This window comes from Bubalus kerabau, chromosome X, assembly GCF_029407905.1.
Source record: "Bubalus kerabau isolate K-KA32 ecotype Philippines breed swamp buffalo chromosome X, PCC_UOA_SB_1v2, whole genome shotgun sequence".
Classification (NCBI taxonomy): domain Eukaryota; kingdom Metazoa; phylum Chordata; class Mammalia; order Artiodactyla; family Bovidae; genus Bubalus; species Bubalus kerabau.
Genome location: NC_073647.1, coordinates 50033019 through 50056906, shown reverse-complemented (window position 1 = coordinate 50056906; position 23888 = coordinate 50033019). Strand labels below are relative to the sequence as shown.

General features: G+C 59.8%; 1 protein-coding gene across 7 annotated transcripts; it reads left to right on the top strand.

The window, feature by feature from the left end:
- Window positions 1–123: 123 nt before the first annotated feature.
- HCFC1 (host cell factor C1) lies at window positions 124–23010 on the top strand. Of its 7 annotated transcripts, none has more exons than XM_055562954.1 (26): window positions 124–1062; window positions 6531–6679; window positions 6833–6993; window positions 7544–7752; window positions 8648–8732; window positions 9231–9337; window positions 10430–10609; window positions 10692–11051; window positions 11281–11441; window positions 11838–12035; window positions 12358–12582; window positions 12676–12780; window positions 13138–13393; window positions 13726–13868; window positions 14006–14144; window positions 14268–14488; window positions 14982–16329; window positions 16527–16690; window positions 17325–17769; window positions 18133–18453; window positions 18664–18782; window positions 18868–19005; window positions 19309–19494; window positions 20077–20377; window positions 20769–20832; window positions 21050–23010. In XM_055562954.1, the coding sequence occupies exons 2-26, from the start codon at window positions 6635–6637 to the stop codon at window positions 21087–21089; spliced, it is 5721 nt and encodes a 1906-aa protein (XP_055418929.1). In that variant the 5' UTR covers window positions 124–1062; window positions 6531–6634; the 3' UTR covers window positions 21090–23010. The 7 variants fall into 7 exon arrangements, with proteins under 7 accessions (XP_055418929.1, XP_055418928.1, XP_055418923.1 ...); XM_055562953.1 differs by having other exon boundaries at window positions 124–1453; window positions 13138–13357; window positions 18136–18453; XM_055562948.1 differs by having other exon boundaries at window positions 124–1453; window positions 13138–13357; window positions 17193–17769.
- Window positions 23011–23888: the final 878 nt, after the last annotated feature.

Genomic DNA, 23888 nt, shown 5'->3' with positions numbered 1-23888 from the left:
CAAGATGGCGGCTCCCAGGACGGAGGCGTGGAGGCGCGCTTCGGCAGCAACAGAGCTGGGCACGCCTGTGCCTGACGCGAGCGCAGCCTGACCTCAGGCCGAGCGTGCAGCGGCCCCGGTCCCTTGCCGCGAAGCAGCGCGGAGTTCCTTTAACGGGCCTCGGCCGGGAGGAGAAGCCTGCGAGGGCGGGGTGGGGGGGGGGGTGAGAAACAGTGACGTCGCCCGACTCCGCCCCCTCGCCCGACCACCGCTGCCGCCATGTTTAGTTGTTACTTCTTCACACAAGATGGCGGCTCCCAGGGAGGAGGCATGAGCGCCCTGCCGTTACCGCTCCTCCTGCCGTACAGTTGCCACTTCGGGGCCTAACTCTGCCTTTTTGAAGCGGCTCCTGTGGAAAGGAGTCATAAAGAGGAAAGCGAGGATCGGACGCTGCCTTGCGTTTGGTTTGCAGTGGAAGAACTGACCCGGGAGGAAGAGAATAGGGGGGAAGGGGGAGCTAGTCTCAAGATGGCGGCTCCCAGGGCGGCAGGCGCAGCCTGAGCAGTAGAGGCGGACTAAGGGTAGACGCTCGAGACCTCACGAGCCATACGGGCAAGTCTCTGAGCAGCCCTCAAGAACTCAAGCTAGTTTCACTGGCCTCTGGCGCGCCTCTATTCCTTACGAGTGTCGAGGCTGTTAAGGGAGCGGCCTCTACACTAAGCGCTGGGCGGGGAAGCGGGACGGTCTCAAGATGGCGGCTCCCACAATTGTGGTCTGAGCGCCGGCGGGGCTGAGACAACCGCTGCGCTTGTGGCTCCTTTCCACCCGCCCCGGAAGCCGGCCAGTGCAGGGGACTCGGGGGGTGTGGGAACCGGGCCGGGGCTCCGCCATTTCCGGCAGGGGAGGGCTACGACTGAGGAAGGGAGGAGAGAGAGGCGGCTCAAGATGGCGGCTCCCAGGGCCTCCCGCTCGAGCTTGTAAGTGGGAGCTCCCAGGCAAGTAGTCAGGGCGGCGGGACTCGACGGCCTCCAGCTTCTCGGGTCCAGGCGCTTGACAGTTTCAAGAGGCTCTTGACAAGACGCGGTAAGCGAGGAGAAGGGGAAGAGGAGAAGGGAAGGAGAAAATAGTTAAGATGGCGGCCTCCATGGAGCCGTCCACCGCTGTGTGAGGAACAGTTTCTCAGTGAGAGCCACCTTAGACGAAAAGGGGTGTGTGTGAGTGGAATTGGGGGGCTCTCTTCCCACTTGGCGACTCGTCTCCACCGCGCCCTTTCCCGGAACTATGGCTTCGGCCGTGTCACCCGCCAACTCGCCAGCGGTGCTCTTGCAGCCCCGCTGGAAGCGAGTGGTGGGCTGGTCGGGTCCAGTGCCCCGGCCCCGCCACGGCCACCGCGCCGTGGCCATCAAGGAGCTCATCGTGGTGTTTGGCGGCGGCAACGAGGGGATAGTGGACGAGCTGCACGTGTACAACACGGGTGAGTGCAAAGCCCGCTGGGTCCTCGGATCTTTACCTCCCTTCATCTCCTCCCTCCTCCTTCCTTCCTCCCGTTCTCTCCCTCCTTCCTCTCCTCCCTTCCCCGGCTGCCCTCTTCCGCCCTCCTCCCATTCCCTCCTCCAGCCGCACGGGACTCCCTTCCGAGACCCTTTGCTCTGCATGGCTTGTCTGTTCTGCCCTGCTCTTGTCCCCATCCTGACACCCCTGCTTCTCCTGCCTTCGAAGGGGGTGCCTTTCAGTATTGGAGAGGAACCCTCTAGGCCGGCTGGTGAAGGAGCGGGGGCGGCGCCCGCGGTGGTGACTTCAGATAAGACACCGTTACCCCCGCCAACTAGGCGGGCAGATGCGTCCCTTTGGCGCAGAGTCCCCCCCCCCCCCCCCCCCATGCCTGCTAGGCTCTTCCTCATCTCTGGTGCGCTTTGGGGAGCAGTGACAACTTTTAGATGACGGATGAGGTGGCCGTCTCGAGAAAAGGGGCAGAGTTGACCGGCGTCAATCCTGACCCAGGGCCGGGGTGGGCAGGCGGGCGGTGTGCCACGCTGGGGAACTGTCGTCCTGGGGCCCCACAAATCCGACTACGCTGCCGTTCCCCACTTGCAGTGTCGAATCCTGCAGTGTTTCCCTTTCCGTGGCCCGTGGTCTGGATCTGGGGCCTTTGGCTGGAAGAGAGAGGGATTAGTTGCGGTCATCCCACAGTGGACGGAGGAGGTTACCCTGCCCATTGCCAGGCTGCCCCTAAACCCGAGGCTGGGTTCATTGGGAGGGGTGAGGTGCAGTCGCCTTGGGCTTGTTGTCTGGTACCCCTGTTCACTCTCTAGAGCTTCGCGGCATCCTCCTGCGGCTCCCTCCCCCATGGTGGCCAGTTGGTACACCTGGTGCCTTCGTGGGCCCCAGCTGCCTGTTGAATGGAGGCTGGCCTGGGGAGAGGGACTGAGCGTTCTCACTGGGGGCAATGGGCCTGGGCACGTTCTGTTCCAGAGCCTGAGAGGCGGAGGTGGGGCTGCTGCAAACCCCCTCCCGGCTCATAGTGTGCTTTTAGGAAGCTCTCCTCCGCAGTTCCAGGTCGCTTTGGGATCAGCCACGGCCAGGGGCTGGCTTCTAACCCTTTCCCCCCACGCCAGCTCATCTGCCAAACGCCTTTGGCTCCTGAGCTGTCCTGTCCCAGGGTTCTGGCGGGCCTGGGTCCTTGGGTCTGGGCACCCCGAGTTCCCCACCCCACCCCACCCCCGCTGCCGCCGCCCCCAGCTCCAAGTTTGCTCCGAGCTAGGCTGTTGGTCCGTGCGCTGAGGGTTGGAGCTGAGCTTTATCTCAGTTGAGTGCTCCCGGCCCGCGCCTCCCCCGAGGCACAGAGTTCAATATGCTCGCATCTTAAAAGTGGTTGACCCTACAAAGTTGACTTTCCGAGGCTGGTGGGTTGCCGGTGACCCTTCACATTCTGGGTCGGAGCACCTGTTGCCTCTGGGGAGGCTGGGCTGGCTGCTGGAGCTCGGTGCCAGATTGGACAGCTGCAGCAGCAGCGATTAGCCCAGTAAGGGAAGGCTGAGGGGCAGGGCTGTTTTTAGAGAAGCCAGGGCGCTCATCAGAGCCTCCTCAACCCCTTGGACCACCTTTCTTCTTGTAAGGCCTGGAGCAGGTTTCTTGGCAGGGAATGCCAATTTTAGAAAGTAGGCCAGGGGCCTAATTACCATCAGCTCCAAAAGCCACTGCTTCCTGGGGCCTCTGTGTCGACATGCGTGTATTAAACTGAGTTGACCATTTCGGCATTCACTTGTTCCCCTTCTGGAAGGGTACGTTGTGTAGTAGTGGGAGCCAGCCTTCCAAAGGGCCTCAGCCCTGGATTCCTCCAGGGTACCAGTTTGGAAAGTGCCCCAAGAACTCCCTCGGCGACTTCTCGCCGCTAGTGGACGTGGCTCCCCGGTCCTCACCGCATGTTAGTGTTTCCTGTTTGACGGAGCCTCGAGCTTCTGCTGTTCTCAGAGAGCCGGGCTTGGTGTGGCCTCTCTCCCACCAGCCGGGGCACAGATGCCCAGCATCCTTCTTAGGGCATCTTTAGTGCCGCCTTGACAGCTGGCCGCCTGCTTACCTTGTGTCTTAAATGAGGTCAGAGCATATTCTCTAGCTTCTCCTTCTGTAAGAGGAATGCTTAGAAACTCATTGTTCAGAGAGAGTTCCCCGTTGCTAAGACAAAAGACCCTAGGGGGCACGTGCCTGCTTTGCCATCTCAGGCAGCTCAGAGATCGGGGGTGACGGGGCTGGGAGTGGCAGGTGTGCACTGAACTGGAAGGGGGTGCATGAGGAAGTGTGTGTCCTTCCTCCCCCGTGGCCGTGGAACACTTCCCCAGCTTTTGGGAGACCCATCCTCGACCTCAGGGAAGTTTCTGGCAACACCAAAGTGGATCACCCAGGGGCCCTGGCCCTGACACGGTGGGGTGCGCCCTGGTGTGCAGAGGCTGTGGCTGCTGGGCGAAGCAGCGGTCGAGGCAGGTTTGCCTCAGTGGTTCTCCAGCGTCCCCAGCTGATGACGCTGGAAGGAGCCTTGGAAAATGGCTAGTGAAACTTCCTTCTTTTCATACACACATACCCTGGGGTCTCAGGTGGGACGTGCTGGGTCCAGGATCACTCTGTTGGCTGTCTCAGCCTTCGGTTTGGTTATCAGGCGCAGGCCCCCCGCTTTGGGGACACCTCCCGGGCGTGCTCTCCCTGGAGCTAATTGGTTACTAAGTTGAGCTTATCTCCAACCTGTTCACCCTCTGTTCCGGGCCTTTCGCGTTCTCACAGGCACTTCCTGCCCGGCCCCGCCGGTTTCACTTGTTGGGAAGTCCTGTTCAGCCTTCAAGGCCCTGGGTCCCGCATCACCTCTTCTGAGAATCATCTCCCCCTCTCCGTGCCTCCTAGCACCTGCTACTGCCTCCACCATGCAGGAAGCGGGGCGGTAGGGTGGGGGGCGCTGAGCCACCTCTTCCGGGGTACAGGCGTCTCTTCCTAGCCCCCCTCCCAGCCGAGAGTGGCGACAAGCCAGAAATGAGCGGGGAGGAGGGACCTGCAGGGGTCGTGCACCACCCACCCCCCTAGATAAGTGAATGAGGGGTGATAGGATTAGGGGACAGCTGCCATCTCAGGGCAGAACCAGGCTTTGGCCCGGAACCTGTGCTGCCTGACAGCATTCTCCTGCCTGGAGTGTTCTAGATCGAGGTCAGCCCCTCCTGGGTGCTGCACAATGAGCTCTTGGGACGTCACCAGTCCCTCTCGCCCAGTCCCTGAATCAGGTGGCAGGTGACCCGACACCTGTGGGCCCGTCCTTTTCCCATGTAGCGTCCTCCCCGGCCCTCAGGGAGGCACCTGGTGGTCCCTTTTACTCAGGGACAGGGTTCTCATCTCGTGTGTCTGTCTGACCCTGTGACCTCTGGTCAGTTACTTCCCTTTTTGGCCTCTGTTCCTGTGTCCAGTTTTTTTAAGTTTGGTGGCTCAGATGGTCAAGCATCTGCCTGCTATGCGGGAGACCCGGGTTCAATCCCTGGGTTGGGAAGATTCCCCCGGAGAAGGAAATGGCAACCTACTCCAGTACCCTTGCCTGGAAAATCCCATGGACAGAGGAGCCTGGTAGGCTATAGTCCATGGGGTCACAAAGAGTCAGATGCGACGGAGCGACTTCACTTTCTTTTCTTTCCCATGGAAGGAGATTCAGAGGTCTGTGTCAGCATTTATCCTGGGAACTTGGATGTAGCTCCTTCGGGCACTGCGTGAGCCATCTCCCTCCAGTTTGTGTAGGGCTGAGGGCTCAAGCCTGGAAAGCTGCTGCTCTTCTCGGTTTGTTTTTGCGCCTTGAGAAATGATAAGGCAGACCTCCGGACTCTGGAGCCAGGGTGCATGCTGCAGGCAGGGGAGACGGAGGGGAGTGCTGGGCGTCCCCAAGGCCCAGTGACTCCCCTGAACCGAGGGTGGGACCCACAGCCCGTTCCAAGGATGTGTCCACCTGGGAAGTGGCCAGCCAGGGTACCTTTGTGCCAGGAGGTGGAATGTGCTTTGGGGTGCGGGGGAAGGCCTCTCCCCCCTTGAGGGTGGCCCTTGAGGGTGATGCCATGGGAGTCCGGTTACCCAGCATGGAGAGGGTGGTAGGGACAGGCCCCTGTCACGCCCTGGGAGGGGCTCCATTGGCGCTCAGGTCCCTGCCCTGTCCACCGTCTCCTTAGTCCTGATTTGCTCGCCCGTGTTTGACCAAAACTGATGGAGGGGCGTGGAGTCAGGTTTGCAGCTGGCTGCTGGTTTGAAGTGTCTGGTGAGAGTGCAACGTGTGTTTCAGGGGATAGCCCTTCAAATAACACAGGACAGGAGGAGTCCCTCCAAAGAGGGCAGCGTTTTCCCCGTGACTTTGCCAGGAAGCCCCGGCAAGGCAGGCAAGGGACTGGTTGCCTGGGAGGAACAGGGATACCAGGCGGAGCAGGGGCAGTTGGGGAGCTCCACCCTGGCTCGAGGCGGCAGACTTGAGGCAGCTTCCAGGGCTGGGAGGCTGCCCACCACCGCCTCTGCCTGTGTTCTGGAGGAGGGAGCTGTGGACCGTCGCCGGGGAAACCACAGCAGAGCTCGAGCGTGCCCCCACGGCTTTCCTCGGCATGTACTCGGATTGCTGCCCCTGGCCTGCAGCATTTGCTCTTTCAGCCACTGAGATGTGCAGCCAGCTGTGGGCCTCTAGGAGGGTAGCTTGGGTATTAGATGTTTCTCTCCAAGTCCCCATAGAGTGGCAGGAGGTGGCCCCATCCCCAGAAGCTGACGGATTCTCTTATCAGTGACTTCCTGCTTATTAAGATGACCGTGATAAGAAGCAGGGTGACTTTGGGGTGGTCTCTGAGGCCAAAGGGTTTGGAAGATGGCTTAGAGGGTCGGCAGTTGGATGCTCAAAGGAAAAAGTCCCACATCCTTGGGTAAAGAGGCGCTGTTTTAGCCTGTCCTTTCTTGGACTGTATTTTGAAGGCTGGTGGGTTTAGGGAGGCAGAGGGGTAGTGGTTTTGGTTCTGGTGGCTCCCAGGATGTTCTGACTTCTGCTAACTTTTGTCCTCCAGCGACCAACCAGTGGTTCATCCCAGCTGTGAGAGGGGACATCCCTCCTGGGTGTGCAGCCTATGGCTTCGTGTGCGATGGGACACGCCTGCTCGTGTTCGGAGGGATGGTGGAATACGGGAAGTACAGCAACGACCTCTACGAGCTCCAGGTAGTGTCCTGCTTGTCAGAGTCAGGGCAGGCCCTGCGCCACCCAGACCTTCTTACTCCAGTCAGGTGCCCCCTCCCACCCCCAGCAGCCCCTCCGTATGTGGCAAACAACCCAGCTCACCCTTGAGTTAATCACTAAGCCTTGATTTTGCAGGCAAGCCGGTGGGAATGGAAGAGACTGAAAGCAAAGACGCCCAAAAATGGGCCACCTCCGTGTCCTCGGCTTGGGCACAGCTTCTCCCTTGTGGGCAACAAGTGTTACCTGTTTGGGGGTCTGGCCAATGATAGCGAGGACCCCAAGAATAACATTCCGAGGTGAGGCTTTGTCCTGTTCGTGTGGAATCCCATGAAGGCCGGGGTGCTCGCCCACACAGCAGTCAATTTTGCCGAACCAGGTCCCTTTCGTTTGTGAAACAGGAGGGTGACCCTAGACGCCCTCTAAAGAGCTTTCCAGTGCTGAGGTGTCTTGACCCCCAGAAGGCCTCGTGGGAGGAGGGTTGGTTCTTCCAACCTTGCCTTGTGCTGGTTCCTGCTCCTCAGACCCAGTTTTGAGCTGGTCCTTCTCGGTGCTTGCAGGCTTCATGATGGGTATTTTCCAAGGGCCTTTCTAGAATCTGCAGGTAGTCCCGAGCTGGTGCTCCCTTTTCACCTCGGAGGTCCTCATGTCATGTCCAGCTTTGTGCAGGGCAGCTGAGCCCACCCCATCCTGCTGCTCCCCTTCCATTCGCACCCCTCCTTAGGGGTGAGGACAGAGGTAGAAGGATTTGGAGTTCGTGTAGCCTTAGCCCTGCTTTGTCTCCCCAGGAGTCTGCCATTCCCCTGTCAAAGCGGGTGGCCTGCCTTAACCTGACCTTTTTTTTCCCAGGTACCTGAATGATTTATACATCCTGGAACTGCGGCCGGGCTCTGGAGTGGTAGCCTGGGACATTCCCATCACTTACGGTGTCCTGCCCCCACCCCGAGAGTCTCACACTGCAGTGGTCTACACTGAGAAAGACAACAAGAAGTCCAAACTGGTGATCTATGGAGGGATGAGTGGCTGCAGGCTGGGGGACCTCTGGACCTTGGATATCGGTATGACGTGGGTTTGGCTGCTCCTGTGGTCTAGGTGTGCAGCTGGTCTGCTGGGCAGCTGGCGTGGGGTGTTGTGGTGGGGCTCTCACAGAGGGGGCGTATCCCGCCTAGCAGCCTATTTGTGACTGGGTCAGGATAGGACCTATCTGGGGCTGTCCTCTTTGCCCTGAGCTTGCAGTGTTTAAGAAAGAGCAAGGCTCTGTTGGCCAAGTCTATCTGTTAGCTTGCAATAGAGTGAGGGGAGAAGGAATGGCCTTTCTAGAATGACGTTGTGTGGGTAAGGTAGCACAAGTCCCTGTCAACTCATCAGTAGTCACGGTGTGCCAGGAGCAGGGCCCCTTGGTCTATCCCAGTCAAGAGGGGTTGCCCAGACGCGGTGAGAACCCTGGGGGCTATTTGGGAAGGTTGACAGGCAAGGAATCAGGAGTTTAGGCTGAAAGGAGTTCAGGCTTTCCACCTGGAGAAGGTGGCCGACTGTACAACTATAGAGGGTTAGGGGTCCTGTAGCGTTGCATCAACGTTCCAGAGAGCGGATTGGGCGCAGAATTCCTAGTAGCCCTGGGTCTGTAGATGACGGAGCTGACCGTGGGTGAGTGCCTCTTGAGGAGTGGGAGGTGCTGTGGCGCGTCTGGAGGGTATGGCAACGGCTCCTACCCCCACCCCCAGCCCCAGCCCCAGTTCATAGCAGGTGCTCGGGAAAGACCGCTTGGGAAGTGCCAGAGCCTGGTGATCAGGGGGGCTCTCAAGGCCTGTTGGGAGGCCAGGCGTGCAGTTCTTGTGCTGTGTTGATACCTGCTTTCCAGAGCCTTCCCCACATCTGGGACACAGCCTCTGGGTCAGAGGGCATGTGTCCCACCCGGTGTGAATAACCTTCTCTTCCCACTGCTCCGCACAGAGACTTTGACATGGAATAAGCCCAGCCTCAGCGGGGTGGCACCTCTTCCTCGAAGTCTCCACTCGGCCACGACCATAGGAAACAAGTGAGTAGCCAGCCGTGGCTTTTTTCTCTTTGTAGCCCCCATCTCCGACCCCCATGGGCTCACAGTTTCGTTCCAGCAATCCCTGAGGCCTGAGGAGACCTCTCTTTGGCTGGGCTGGCGTTCAGCAAGCAGCCTTGTCTTCCCCTTATGACCCTGGGGGACCAAAAAAAAAAGAGGGTAGAGGGACACAGATTGTTCTAGATCCTCTGCAGCAGCAGCTGAGTGTCTTTGTCAATGCCAAGGTCCCAAAGTGAATGTAAGGCTGATGGGGACAGAGTGGAGCTTTGGGTGAGCTACACTGAAGCTCTGTGCACTGGAGGTGACACAGTTCTTGTGAGGGCTGAGCCACCAAGGCAGAGAGGGCCACATTCAGAGCTTCGTGCGTCCCGGGGAGAACTAGAGGACCCAGTGTGTTCAGGACGTTCTGGATGGAAGAGGTGGCCTCAAGCTTGGCACCTCGTCCACAATCGTCTCCTACTCTTCCCTCCCTCGTCCCAGAATGTACGTGTTTGGTGGCTGGGTGCCTCTCGTCATGGATGACGTCAAAGTGGCCACACACGAGAAGGAGTGGAAGTGTACCAACACTCTGGCTTGTCTCAACCTGGGTATGGCCTCCTCGGGCTCAGCGCGGCCTGCAGAGGGCTGCGGGAGGCCGGCCCACCTCGGCCTGCGGGCTGTGTTGGGGGCGCAGGGGGCCGAGCTGCTTCTAGGCTGTGCCACTAGAACTCCGCGAGGCGTAGCCATTGGTCCAAGCGCCCTGAGGGACGCTCCTTGGCGTGTTTTGAATAGGCTCTTCCTCACTGGTGTAACCATGCAGTGCCTCCCTCTCGTCTCCTGTTGGTGGTTTCTCACCCACGCTGCAGGGACCGTGCTATAAATGCGAGCGTTGCCTATAGGTTCCTTAAAAACGGAGCACACAGGATGGCGGCCTGCTCTACGCAGTGCAGTGCCTGGCCCTTGTGTTTCCTCTGTCCCGGAGACCATCCCATCCCCGCAGGGCGAGTGGCTCATTCTTTTGAATTGCGCTCGTGGTGTCAAAACTTGCACCGACGCTGCTCCGTGAGTATCCTTGCACCGTTCTCGCCACGTGCAGGTGTATCCGAAGGGGGACAACCTAGAGGTAGCCTTGCCGGCAGGGGGATATTACCGGACATGCAGATGTCCCTAGCGGTGCTCACCGGGCCGGCAAAGCATACACTCTTCACCAAGCCCAGTAGGTGCTTGACTTCCCACGGGCCAGCCCCAGGTCCCCTCCCCTGGCTCACCCTCAACCCTGGCTGCAGCAAAAGGAACATCAAGCTGCCAGGCACCTTCTGGGTTAAGTTTGCCTTTCTCTTATCTTGAGTGAGGGTATGTATTTTTCTTTTCTGAGATCTTCTGTCACGTTTTCCGTAACTTGCGTTCCTCTTTGCCCATCTCTTTCTAGAAGCTTTTGTGTTGCTCCATGTGCAAGAAGGGGAACCTTTGACTGTGTTTTTCATGTAGTTTTCCCAGTTTATAGTTCGTGGTTTCTAATTTCGTACAGTCTTTTGCCATGCAGAATTGTATTTTTTTTGTTTTTGTCTTCATCTTACTTTAGTAATCTTGGATGACTTCCTGATTTTAATTCCCCATCCCTGACAGCAAAAGGCCAAAGAGCCCCTGAGGGTTGTCGGTTCCTCTGTCCCCTGCTGACCTTCACATCCTGTCCTCCCCAGATACCATGGCTTGGGAGACCATCTTGATGGATACGCTGGAAGACAATATTCCCCGGGCCCGTGCCGGCCACTGTGCGGTAGCCATCAATACCCGCCTTTACATTTGGAGTGGGCGTGACGGCTACCGAAAGGCCTGGAATAACCAGGTCTGCTGCAAGGACCTCTGGTACCTGGAAACGGGTAAGGCTAACTGGAGGAGAGCTGCCACACCCACCCCCGAAGTGTCTGCCTCTCCCTCCTCACCAGTGATGCTCTCTTACAGAGAAGCCGCCACCTCCAGCCCGGGTACAGCTGGTGCGAGCCAACACTAACTCTCTGGAGGTGAGCTGGGGGGCCGTGGCGACAGCCGACAGTTACCTTCTGCAGCTCCAGAAATATGACATTCCTGCCACGGCTGCCACTGCCACCTCCCCCACACCCAATCCAGTCCCGTCTGTGCCTGCCAATCCTCCCAAGAGCCCTGCCCCAGCAGCAGCCGCACCTGCCGTGCAGCCGCTGACCCAAGTAGGCATCACGCTCCTGCCCCAGGCTGCTGCCGCGCCCCCGACCACCACCACCATCCAGGTCTTGCCGACGGTGCCTGGCAGCTCAATCTCCGTGCCCGCCGCAGCCAGGACTCAAGGTGAGCCGGGCGCTTGAGGGCAGGAACTGGCTCACCCGGAGGTGGCATGCCTGCGCGGGGGCTGCTAGACCACACGCCTGGAGGCCATTAGTGCAGACCGGAGGCTGAGTGCTGCTGCGGGGGCCTGGTCCTGACCTGCGGAGACTGTCCCCAAACAGTGCTGGAAGGGCGGGAGCTGAAGCCCAAGCAGGTCCTGGAAGTCGCTCACTTCGGCTCCTTCTCTGAGCAGGTGTCCCGGCTGTGCTGAAAGTGACTGGTCCTCAGGCTACCACGGGAACCCCGTTGGTCACCATGCGACCTGCCAGCCAGGCTGGGAAAGCCCCCGTGACTGTGACTTCCCTTCCTGCAGGCGTGCGGATGGTTGTGCCTACACAGAGCGCCCAGGGGACGGTAAGGAGCCAGGCAGGGCGCGGTGGGATGTTCCTGGTAGTGGCGCACTGGCGGGGTTTGACTCCCACCCTGTGCTAGCACCTTTCATCCAAGGTCTGGAGAGTGCTGATGAGGCGATCTTTCATCACTAACTTCAGGATTAGTAAGCTGACACCTCAGAATGGTCTCCTCGCCATCTGATCTCAAGGGCATTTTAAAAATGTATTTTCTGAGGGGAGAAGCTAGCCAGCTGGGGGTTGACGTGGGCCTGGTTGATGGTGGGAGTCCAGGTCTGGGGTCAGTAGAGCAGCGCCTGGCCGTCCTCAAAGCCAAGAGGTGCTGCTCCAGGAAGCAGGGATTGGGGCTGCCTCAGGTCTGGTGCTCCCTGTGGGCTCAAGCTCCTTGTGTCCCTTGCAGGTCATTGGCAGCAGCCCACAGATGAGTGGCATGGCTGCATTGGCAGCCGCGGCTGCTGCCACCCAGAAGATCCCTCCTTCCTCGGCACCCACAGTCCTGAGTGTCCCGGCTGGCACCACTATCGTCAAAACTGTGGCCGTGACGCCGGGCACCACCACGCTCCCAGCCACTGTGAAGGTGGCCTCCTCGCCAGTCATGGTGAGCGTTCCTCGGGGCTGGTTCAGAGCCCACAGCCTTGGGGCCGAGGGCTTCTGGGCACCATCATTAGACAGTGGTCACTGCTTCTGGCCTTTGGACCAACCATAGAGGATGGAGGTCTGTGGTTGGTGCTCGGTGGGGGTTGGGGAATAAGCTGGCAGCCATGGGGGTGTGGCAGCCTTGTAGCCAGACCTGTGGCCCAGTGACCTCCTTTGTTTCGCTAAAGGAGAGGTGAACAAAACTGAGCTTGGTAGACATACACAAATGCGCAGGGGCCAGCTCTTCCCCCCACCCACCCACCACTCTTCTTTGCGATCTCCAGGTGAGCAACCCAGCCACTCGCATGCTGAAGACTGCAGCTGCCCAGGTGGGGACTTCCGTCTCTTCTGCTGCCAACACATCTACCCGTCCCATCATCACCGTACACAAGTCCGGAACCGTGACAGTGGCCCAGCAAGCCCAGGTGGTGACCACAGTGGTGGGTGGGGTTACCAAGACCATCACCCTGGTGAAGAGCCCCATCTCGGTCCCAGGAGGCAGTGCTCTAGTGAGTGACCAGCACCAGGAACGCCCAGCCCAGGCCATGCCCTTGACCGGTCTCTGAATCACTTATTTTGGTGCGCTGTCGTTTCATTTTTAGATTTCCAATCTGGGCAAAGTAATGTCAGTGGTCCAGACCAAACCGGTTCAGACTTCGGCAGTCACAGGCCAGGCATCCACAGGCCCAGTGACTCAGATCATCCAGGTGAGCTCGTGGACCCTAGACTAGGACCCTGCCTAGACAAGATCTCATGAGTTTGAGTGGCTCAGAAGGTCCTGTTGCTTGGTTCTGTTACTTGCAGTCTTCAGAATAGTGCAAGCTGTTTGGGCTGGCAATGAATCCTGGGCAGACCAGACTCACCATTAAACTTGCAGTTCTTCTAAAAATGACAGATACATATGTGTATCACTGACTGACTCTGTTAGACACCTGAAGCTAACACAGTATCGTAGAGCAACCAGACTTCATTTAAAATTCGATGATGACAACAAAGCCACACTTTGCATCCTGGCAGTGATGCCCATTCATCTCAGCCTTCCCCCATTCATTTTCCCCTTACAGACCAAAGGACCCTTGCCAGCCGGGACCATCCTGAAGCTGGTGACGTCTGCAGATGGCAAGCCCACTACCATCATCACAACCACGCAGGCCAGCGGGGCAGGGACTAAGCCTACCATCCTGGGCATCAGCAGTGTGTCCCCCAGCACCACCAAGCCCGGCACCACCACTATCATTAAGACCATCCCCATGTCAGCCATCATCACACAGGCGGGCGCCACGGGTAGGGGCCTTCCCCGGTGTGCTGGGGAGAAAGCAGGTGAGGGGGTAGCCAGTGTGCAACATCTTTCCATTGAGGTTTTTCACTCTGCACTGCCCTCTCTTTGCCTCTTGTTTAAGATTTTCCTCTCTGCTGCTCTACCCTCTCTTTGCCTCTTATGTAAGATTTTCCCGTCTGCTCTGCCCTTGCCTCTTCTTTACGATTTGTCAGGAGGTAGTAAGGGTATGGCTGTAGTTTGTACTTCTTTGTTTTAATTGAGGGGCAACAGGCGTAACTATTTGAAAAGAGGGCCCAAGAGAAGCGGGCCCGGGTGGGAGGCCAGCACTGTCGCCTGGCCCTTCCTGAAGCCAGGATGCCCCCCTCTCCTCTAGGCGTGACTAGCAGTGCCGGCATCAAGTCACCCATCACCATTATCACCACCAAGGTGATGACTTCTGGAACTGGAGCCCCTGCCAAAATCATCACGGCTGTTCCCAAAATCGCTACGGGTCACGGGCAGCAAGGAGTGACCCAGGTGAGGTGTGCCTGGCCCTGTCTTCCTGAGGGTCCAGCCTGGGACCGCAGCAGGCCACCCGGAGCCTGGGAGGGGCAGCACAGGGTCTGTTCTGGCCAGCCCCCAAGTGACAGGGGCCCTTTTCTCCGGTTTTCCAGGTGGTGCTGAAGGGCGCACCTGGCCAGCCAGGCACCATCCTCCGCACCGTGCCTATGGGGGGCGTCCGCCTGGTCACCCCTGTTACTGTCTCTGCTGTCAAGCCTGCTGTCACCACACTGGTTGTCAAGGGCACCACAGGTATGGAGGCCTCGGGGTGCGGGGCCGCAAGGGCAGGGTCGGGGTGTACCCCGGCCCCACTCACCTGGGGAGAACAGCCGCACCAGCTGCTGACCGCCTGCCCCTGCCCTTTCCCGCCTCCAGGCGTCACGACCCTGGGCACGGTGACAGGCACCGTCTCCACCAGCCTGGCCGGAGCCGGGGGCCATAGCACCAGCGCCTCACTGGCCACGCCCATCACCACGTTGGGCACCATCGCCACCCTCTCAAGCCAGGTGATTAACCCCACTGCCATCACTGTGTCTGCGGCGCAGACGACGCTGACAGCGGCCGCTGGGCTCACCACACCCACCATAACCATGCAGGTAGGGCAGTTGGAGCTGCAGTGTGCCGCCAGGCCCTTGGTTTCCCTCCCACATGTGGAACCCGTAGGATGGTTACCCTGGAGGTGCATAATCACGATTCTTAGTCACTGCCTGCTAGTCTGTCGGGTTGAGACGATATATCTCAGCCGTGTTTAGCGTTTGAGCACTAGGTTTTTGCATATTGAGCTGAATTCCTGGTGAAGTGGTGAAGCTGGCCTTAGCACAGCACGGGGTCAGCCAGGTTTCCCCCCACCCCCACCCGACCGAGGGCTTGCCCCAGCCTAGGCCCCGCTCCTCCACCTCTTCCTGGTTCCTTTTTTCTGGTCCCTGAGCCAGTCAGTGTCTTGGAGTGAGGGTGAGCAGGTCCTAGACTTGCCAGGGTTTTTGCTTTAGCTGCCAAGTCGCTGATCCCAGGGGGAACCGCAGGTAGGTGGCAGGGGCAGACACGGGAGGATGGGCAGCAGCACTAACTCCCTGTGTGCCCTCTCCCCAGCCTGTCTCCCAGCCTACCCAGGTGACTCTGATAACGGCCCCCAGCGGGGTGGAGGCCCAGCCTGTGCACGACCTCCCAGTGTCCATTCTGGCCTCCCCTACTACAGAACAGCCCACGGCCACAGTCACCATCGCTGATTCAGGCCAGGGTGATGTGCAGCCTGGCACCGTGACCCTGGTTTGCTCCAACCCGCCGTGCGAAACCCACGAGACGGGCACCACCAATACAGCCACCACCACCGTCGTCGCTAATCTGGGGGGGCACCCCCAGCCCACCCAAGTGCAGTTTGTCTGCGACAGACAGGAGGCCACTGCTGCTCTCGTGACCTCCACGGTGGGCCAGCCGAATGGCAGTGTTGTTCGTGTCTGCTCCAACCCGCCGTGTGAAACCCACGAGACCGGCACCACCAGTACAGCCACCACTGCCATGTCTGGCATCGGAGGCGGGCCGCGGCGAGACATCCGGCTCGCCTGCGCGGCCACCACCATTCCCACCGTGGTCCGGGTCAGCGTGACTGCCGGGGCGTCAGAGGGAGCTCAGGTTTCCATCAAGCCCGCGTGCCAAACCCGTCAGACCAGTGCGACCAGCACCACCATGACTGTGATGGCCACCGGGGCCCCGTGCTTGGCCGGCCCGCTCCTCAGACCAAGCGTGGCCCTCGAGGCCGCTGGCCGCGGTGCTGCTCTCTTACAGCTGGGGCCACTGAGTGCCCAAGTCAGGCCCGGTGGCGAGGAAAGGTCCCTTGCCGGCCTGGGCCCGCTGGTGTCTGTGGGGCGCCAGCTGGAGGTGCATCACACGCACACGACCAACACGGCTACTGTGGCCCGCTCCGCCATGAGTGCCGGGGAGCCCCACGAGCTGCTGGGGGCCCCCACACTTGTGTACGAGAGCTCAGCCAGCGCCTCTGTGACTGCCGCGGCCCTGGAGGCACTGCTGTGCCCCTCGGCCACCGTGACCCAGGTCTGCTCCAACCCTCCGTGTGAGACCCACGAGACGGGCACCACCCACACACCCACCACGGCCACATCAGGAGGGGCTGCAGGCCAGCCAGAGGGCGGGCAGCAGCCTCCTGCCAGCCGGCCCTGTGAGACGCACCAGACCGCTTCCACTGGCACGACCATGTCCGTCAGCTTGGGTGCCCTGCTCCCGGATGCCGCCCCCTCCCACAGGACCCTGGAGTCCAGCCTGGAGGTGGCAGTGCCACCCGCAGTCGCCCCTCAGGCCGGTGCTTCGTTGCTCACTCCTTTCCCGACGCAAAGGGTGTGCTCCAACCCGCCCTGTGAGACGCACGAGACAGGCACTACGCACACGGCCACCACTGTCACCTCCAACATGAGTTCCAACCAAGGTAGGTGGACGCAACCAGCTGGGTCCCCACGGGCTCCCGGGCCCAGGGCTCACCGAGAGGCCCGCAGTTCAGTTCTTTGGAACCCAGTTGCTCGTTACAGGCAGGTCTTCCAGGCAACCGTGTTTCCTGGTGGCAGAGCTGGGTGGTAGCCCTGCTAGAGGAGGGCCTGTCACCCCACTCTCTGCTTGTCCCACCAGACACCCCACCGCCTGCCGGCGACCAGGGAGAGGTGGAGAGCACCCAGGGCGACAGTGTGAATATCGCCAGTTCCAGTCCCATCACGACAACAGTGTCTTCCACGCTGACGCGGGCCGTGACCACCGTGACACAGTCCACGCCAGTCCCAGGCCCTTCGGTGCCGGTAAGAGCCCAGGAGGGTCCCTGCGACCTGGTGTGCCTGGGCCCATGTTGTTCCTGAACTGGACAACAGGTGGTGCTGTTGCTCCAGGCACGTGCCGCTCCTGGCTCCTTTTCCAGACCATAAAAGGGCAGTTTCTCGCCTGACTGACAGGGCAGGGCACAGGAGGCCCCAATCCTTGGTGGGTGTCCTATGGGTGATTTTATTGTTGTAGCTGGTTCCTGTGGCTCATCACTTGGCTATGGCGTGGCACAGCAGGAGTTGTGCCCCTTTTGTGAGATCAAGGGGTCTCTCTGGGGATGAGTTAAAATGGGCCGGCAGGTCGGGGGTCTCGCCGCCTTTTGCCATGCGCCCTGCTGCTCAGTGACCTACTGTTCCTGTCTGTCAAGCAGGGTTGTGGCAACCCATTGAGAATGCAGATCCCAGCCCACAGGGAGAGATGAAGGCCTGCCTGGTTTCGGTCTTCCTCTCCTCCCCTCTGACAGGGGCTTCTCTCCCTTTCTAGAAGATCTCATCTGTGACTGAGACTGCCCCAGGGGCTCTGACCACCGAAGTCCCCATCCCGGCCACGATTACAGTGACCATAGCCAACACAGAAACTTCTGACATGCCCTTCTCTGCTGTTGACATCCTGCAGCCCCCAGAGGAGCTCCAGGCCTCTCCAGGGCCACGCCAGCAGCTTCCACCACGGCAGCTCCTGCAGCCTGCCTCCGCGCCCTTGGTGGGGGACTCCGCCGAGGTCCTGTCAGCCTCCCAGAGCCCTGAGCTCCAGGCCGCCGTGGATCTGAGCAGTACAGGGGACCCGTCTTCGGGCCAGGAGCCTGCCAGCTCGGCTGTGGTGGCCACCGTGGTGGTCCAGCCACCGCCGCCTACCCAGTCCGAAGTAGACCAGTTGTCTCTCCCCCAAGAGCTGATGGCCGAGGCCCAGGCGGGCACCACCACCCTCATGGTGACAGGGCTCACCCCAGAGGAGCTGGCAGTGACTGCTGCTGCTGAAGCGGCCGCTCAGGCTGCAGCCACAGAGGAGGCCCAGGCCCTGGCCATCCAGGCCGTGCTCCAGGCCGCACAGCAGGCTGTCATGGGTAGGTGCTGCGCGTAGGCCAGCTGGCTCAGCAGGCTGTCTTCGCTTGAGGCTGGGGTTAGCCCTGAGGGAGGGACAGCCTGCTCAGGGGTAACAAACCGCGCTTCAGGTGCCTCCTTCCAGGTGACTTGAGCAAAGGGAGCTTGTTTGCCACCAGGATGGCACAGTACGGCCTAACCGGGATGGGGGCTGACTTTGGTACGCAGGCAGGAGGCGGGTCTTGCCAGGGGGAGGGCAGAGGAGAGGTCTGGGGGACAGGCTCTGAGAGCTGGTGTCTACGGATCCTGCCCGTCGCTCTGAGGGCAGTGGTGGTGGGAAGCTGGGGCTGGCGTCCCTCCTGAGTCGTTGTCTTCTGCCCCTGGAGCAGGCACCGGGGAGCCCATGGATACTTCAGAGGCGGCCGCGGCGGTGACACAGGCAGAGCTGAGCCACTTGTCGGCCGAGGGCCAGGAAGGCCAGGCGACCACTATCCCCATCGTGCTGACGCAGCAGGAGCTGGCTGCCCTGGTCCAGCAGCAGCAGCTCCAGGAAGCACAGGCCCAGCAGCAGCAGCACCACCTGCCCACGGAAGCGCTGGCCCCCGCTGACAGCCTCAATGACCCGACCATCGAGAGCAACTGCCTCAATGAGCTGGCCGGGGCTGTGCCCAGCACCGTGGGCCTGCTGCCCCCCACGGCCACTGAGAGTACGTGGGGCCCTGCCTGGCCATGGGTGGGTTGGCCTGCAGCCTCGCGCCCCTGGGGAAGTCAGTTGACTGGGGAAGAAAGTCTTGTGAGTGGGGTCCCAGGTCCCTCGGGGTAGAAACGGGCCCGGTTGTGTAGCCCGGGGGAGGGGCTCCTGTGCAGAAGCCCGGTCTCTGGGGCCTTTCCTGCTGACACCTTGTTTTCCTTCCCAGGCCTGGCCCCGTCCAACACATTTGTGGCCCCTCAGCCGGTCGTTGTGGCCAGCCCCGCGAAGCTGCAGGCCGCGGCCACCCTGACGGAAGTGGCTAATGGCATTGAGTCCCTGGGTGTGGTGAGTCTGGAGTGACGAGGTGAAGCGGGCTAATGGATCCGGACTCGGAGGGTGTCCTGATCTCTTCTCCCTCTCTGCCTGCCAGAAGCCAGACCTGCCACCGCCACCTAGCAAAGCCCCTGTAAAGAAGGAGAACCAGTGGTTTGACGTGGGGGTCATTAAGGGTACCAATGTGATGGTGACACACTATTTCCTGCCACCTGAAGACGCTGTCCCGACTGATGTATGTATTCCTGGGAGCCAACACCCTCAGGTGGGCAGGGATTTGTGAATCTAAGGGATGCTCTCTGCATCTCAGGGCTGACCCCTCCTCACCCCATCCCCCTTGCAGCCTTTGAAGCAGTGGCAAAGCTCAGCCCTGGCCCCCCTTGCCCTGACCCCCCTGGGTCATGATGGGGCTGCCATGGCTGCCCTTTGCCCACCCCACCGTCCCCGTGGTGGAAAAGTGCTCCACTGACTCCTGCAACCCTGTCGGTGGGATCCATGTCACTCTCATCTCTCCTGTTCGCCTGATCTGTCCCTGTAGGATGACTCGGGCACCGTGCCCGACTACAACCAGCTAAAGAAGCAGGAGCTGCAGCCAGGCACTGCCTATAAGTTCCGCGTCGCCGGGATCAATGCCTGCGGCCGGGGGCCCTTCAGTGAGATCTCAGCCTTTAAAACGTGTCTGCCTGGCTTCCCGGGGGCCCCGTGTGCCATTAAAATCAGCAAAGTAAGTCTTGTGAAATCAGCCTCTGTCCTCAGCTAAGCCCGTGCTTGTGGGGCTTTCTTCTTTGCTGGGCTGGGCGGGGGTGATTTGGGAAGGGCCCCTGAGATGTAGGCAGAGTCCGGTGGGTCTGGGCTGAAGCTTCTGGTCCTCTCTGTCTCTGACACAGCGTGAGCCGTGACTAACGTGCTCCTTTACCTAATCAATCCTCTAATGCCTAAACTCCCTGACGAGGTCTGGGCCTGTGGTTCTCTCCATTTTTTTGATGGGGAGACTGAGGCACCAAGAGGCTAAATAACAAGACATTTGTTAGGTGACAGAACAGGTCTAGGAAAGTGTTTGGTGTCCTGGTTCATTTTGCCATTATGACAGGCTGCCTTCCAGGTGGGGGTAGACGAAGCCATCTCTTTGGAGCTCCTTGAGCTCTGTTGTGAAATAGGTTTGTTCTGTTAGGAGAGGGGTGAAGAAGGAACTGTCAGTTCTGAAAGCTTCGACTCAGTCTAGGTTCTCTGTCCTCTGATGGGCAGGGGAGGAATAAGTCACAGAGGCCGAAGACGGCCCCCTCGGTCTCTGCTTCCTCTGTTCCAGAGTCCAGACGGTGCTCACCTCACCTGGGAGCCACCCTCTGTGACCTCCGGCAAGATCATCGAGTATTCAGTGTACCTGGCCATCCAGAGCGCGCAGGCCGGTGGTGAGACCAAGAGCTCGACCCCGGCGCAGCTGGCCTTCATGCGGGTGTACTGCGGGCCCAGCCCCTCCTGCCTCGTGCAGTCCTCCAGCCTCTCCAACGCCCACATTGACTACACCACCAAGCCCGCCATCATCTTCCGCATTGCTGCCCGCAATGAGAAGGGCTACGGCCCAGCCACCCAAGTCAGGTGGTTGCAAGGTGGGTGTGTGTGGGGCTCACTCTGGAGAGGGATAGCTCTTGCCAGCTGCTGGCCTGGTGAGCTTGACCCTCTGGAGTGGGTGGATCCCTCACCTCGCCTGGTGCTGTGCAGAAAGCTCCTTGGGGGGCTGTTGGAGGGGGTTGGGCACGGGAAGGGCCAACAGGACCTGGAGGTGGGGGGTGGGTGCCCAGGCTTCGGGCTGCTCTGTCAGTCGGGGGGACAACAGCAGAGGCCTCTAAGCTGTGTCCAGAATGGCCCTGGGGAGTTGCATGCAGGTGGCCGGGACCCTGGGGCACATGCCCATGGGAGGGGCTGGCACACTCGGTGCCTGGCTGCACTGTGCTGGGCGGCGTTGGGGCTGCCCGCCCACTCCCCCTCCTCTGCTTTCAGAAACCAGTAAAGACAGCTCTGGCGCCAAGCCGGCCAGCAAGCGGCCCATGTCGTCTCCAGAAATGTAAGCAGGGGGTGCCTTTCCAAGAGCCTTCTGGGGCCGGGAGTAGGCGGACCCTGAGAGTAAGGAGCAGTGGGGACAGCCAGGCCCTGCTTCTCCTGAAACGCAGGGGGCCGCCCAGCCTAGGGGGCAGCCGGAGCCCTGGCCGAGTCCCACTCGCTTCGCCATGCAGACCCACGCTGATCCTGTCTTTTTTTACCTTTGCCTCTCATCTTCCAAGGAAATCCGCGCCAAAGAAATCGAAGGCAGACGGTCAGTGAGAGGCAGCTGCCCGGCGCCTGGCTTCTTCTCCAGCCTCCCCTCTGCTTCAGGACCGCCGCCCGCCCCGCCCACCCCACCCGCCTGGCGCGCACTCCACCCTCACGAGCCAGCAGCTGCCCTCCTCTCCCCTTCCTCTCTCTGTTTTTGCAAGAATCTTGAGAAAGCACATTTTACAATGGCTGTGGGGAGGGGGGCGGTGAGGGAGCGGAAGGCAGATGCTAAAGAGCGAGCGAGGGAGTGGGCACCCCCCCTTCCTCCAGGGAGCCCTCAAGCGAGAGACCTAAATGCACCGGAGCAGATGGAAAGCTCACCTCCTCCAAAGTCTGCACACCTCTCGCTGTTGCCCTTGGCTCCAGGGATCAGCCAAGGCCCGAGGAGTTGAGGGGGGGAGCTTGTAGAAGCACCTCCGGCCCCCTTCCCTGCCTCTAGTCTCAGAGGCTTGGGGGGCGCCCCCCCACTCCGAACCGGGTATCTGTCTGGTTCTATTTTCTTTTGTGACCTTAGCATTTCTTGCCACGTGACGCCCGCCTGCCCTTTTGGTTTATCCAACCCTGTCCTGCTTGGCAGTCCCATGGGAAGCTGACAACGTTTTCTCAGAGGCCTTCGTTTTCCCACCCCGTCCTCCCTCCCCTCCTCTTACCGTTCAGAGAAGAAAAAGCGAGGGGCGAAGAAGGAGCCCCGTGGTGGCCTGAGCAGTGTTCTGTGAAAACCTCCCGACGCCCACCTGGGGCCTCGAGGAGCCCTCCCACCAAGCCCGGCTTCGACCTCTCTGGGGTCGGGGTTAGGGGCCACATCACCAACTGCTGCATTTGTTGTATTTTTTTTAAGTTGAAAAGGATGAAGTTAACAGTTTTATTGTAATTTTAGTCTTAGCGTGTGGGGTTTTGTCCCTTTTTTTGTTGTTATTAGTTGTGTACAGAATGTGGATCTTTTTCTGTTTTTTTTTTTTTTTTTTAAACTTTTCTCCTTGGCGAAGCCTTGGCAGGGATCTTTCTGGACGAAAAAGTGAGGGGCAGCCAGGGCAGGACTATGGCATTTTCCCTGTGGGCCTGGTGTCTGCTGCCCAGTGCGATTTCCTTCTTTCTGGCCCCTGCCCTGTGCCCTGCTGCCTGTCCCCAGGCCTCTGGGATGATGGAGGGTAGTGGTCAAATCTTGCCCCCTTCATGGGCCATGGCTCCAACACTTAGAGGCTTGAGCTTGAGCGTCCTCTAGAGCCCGGAGTCAGACTTCCTGAGGACGATGGTGCAAAGGCGTGGGCACGACCCGATACCCAGTCCTGGGTCCGTGGCCCTCTCCACGACCCCCAGGCTCCCTCCCTGGCGTAAGCGCTTAGAGCATCCAACGCACACAGCCGCCGCTTCCCGCGGCCACCCTCTCTGGACAGGGATGGCGCACATTGGACAGGAACCCAGCCTCTGAGGCTGCCTGGGATGACAAGTCATGCGGTACCATCGATGCTATGAAGTTGGGCTCGGCTCTGCTGGGAGCGGCTAGTCCAGTGCCAGCTCTGCCCCATGTCCAAGGTTTTTAGCAAGGAGTGAGACTTGCGAGCAAGTCACACTGAAGGATTTGAACTGAACAGCCGATGTCTTCAAAGCCCCTTCCTCTGCCCTAGAGATGCAACTGGGGCTGGGAAGACCCCAGCCTCTGCAGACCCCTGCCCCTAGCCCCCACCCTCTGGGGCCTCTGTTGTATTATAGTATATTTCGCTGTGGAAAACGTCACGTTTAGTCACCTTGGAGCCCACCGCCTGATCCCATTGTCTCCCCCCCAGCCCAATTCCTGAGCGCCCTCTGATCTCTCTGTTTCTGGAAACAGTACGCCCATTCATTATTGTAGAGTAACCCTTGTGACTCAATATTACCATAGTGCGATGTCGTTTTGTGCTATTTTGAACAATTAAAAGACTTTTTGAAATAACGACCTGCTGTCGCTGTGTCCGAGACTCCCACGGGAGGAGGCGGGAAGCTGGGCCCTGCGGGGCTCACAAACCACCCTCTTCCGTCCAGGAGATTTTTGCTCCCAGAATTGTGCTTCCCATCACCTCCCACAGCTCAAAAGTGCTGTGAGCTGTGGCCTTGGCAGTGAGCTGGTCTAGGACTGGATTCCCCCTGGAAGATACCACAATGGCAGCCGGAATGCAGGTCACAGGCCAAAGGGGCTCACTGGACAGCTGCTGCTGACTCTGTGGAGGTCATGTCACCTCCCTCCTCTCCCTCATTAGAGGACAGGGGACAACCACCACGCTCCTTGGACCGAGAGCTCACAGCCCCTAGGACAGACCAGCATCACTGGAGGGACACACCTGTGGTCAGGGGGAGCTGCTGGAATAACTCCTGGCCTGGCTGTTTGTGCACATGGGCCAGGGTCCCCAACTAAACAATCACACTGTCGGGTTGCGGTGCCAAGGCTAAGATGGTGGTGTAGCCAGGGGCAGGCAAGCAGTATCAGTCCTCAGTGCCAACCAGGACAAAGGGCCAAAAAAGCCAAGTGGGGTGGCCAGGGTGCCTGGCTACCTTGGTGCCAGACAATACAGAGAGGACCAGTGAGGGTACTGCCCCGCTACACGGATGGGGCTCGGACACTCCTCTGGTACCAAAATCCAGCAGGTAGGGATGGAAAGTGGTCGACGCAGTTTGGGAAAAAAAACTACAGACAGAATTCAAGTTTTAAAGATGGGACTGGGGGACTCAAGACCTCAGATCAAGCGCCCTGTTCCTCAGAGCCACATCACGTTTATTTAGTGTCTTGGCAAACAGGAATTATCTGTTGTGCTCTGATGAAGTCAGCCTCCTGTG

Excerpts from the sequence above, each read along its gene's own strand:
- HCFC1 (XM_055562948.1), top strand. The coding sequence starts at position 1,261 with ATGGCTTCGGCCGTGTCACCCGCCAACTCGCCAGCGGTGCTCTTGCAG. Across the intron at positions 11,052-11,280 it reads CGCCGCAGCCAGGACTCAAG|GTGTCCCGGCTGTGCTGAAA; the intron begins GTGAGCCGGGCG and ends TTCTCTGAGCAG. Across the intron at positions 19,495-20,076 it reads GTGCCATTAAAATCAGCAAA|AGTCCAGACGGTGCTCACCT; the intron begins GTAAGTCTTGTG and ends CCTCTGTTCCAG.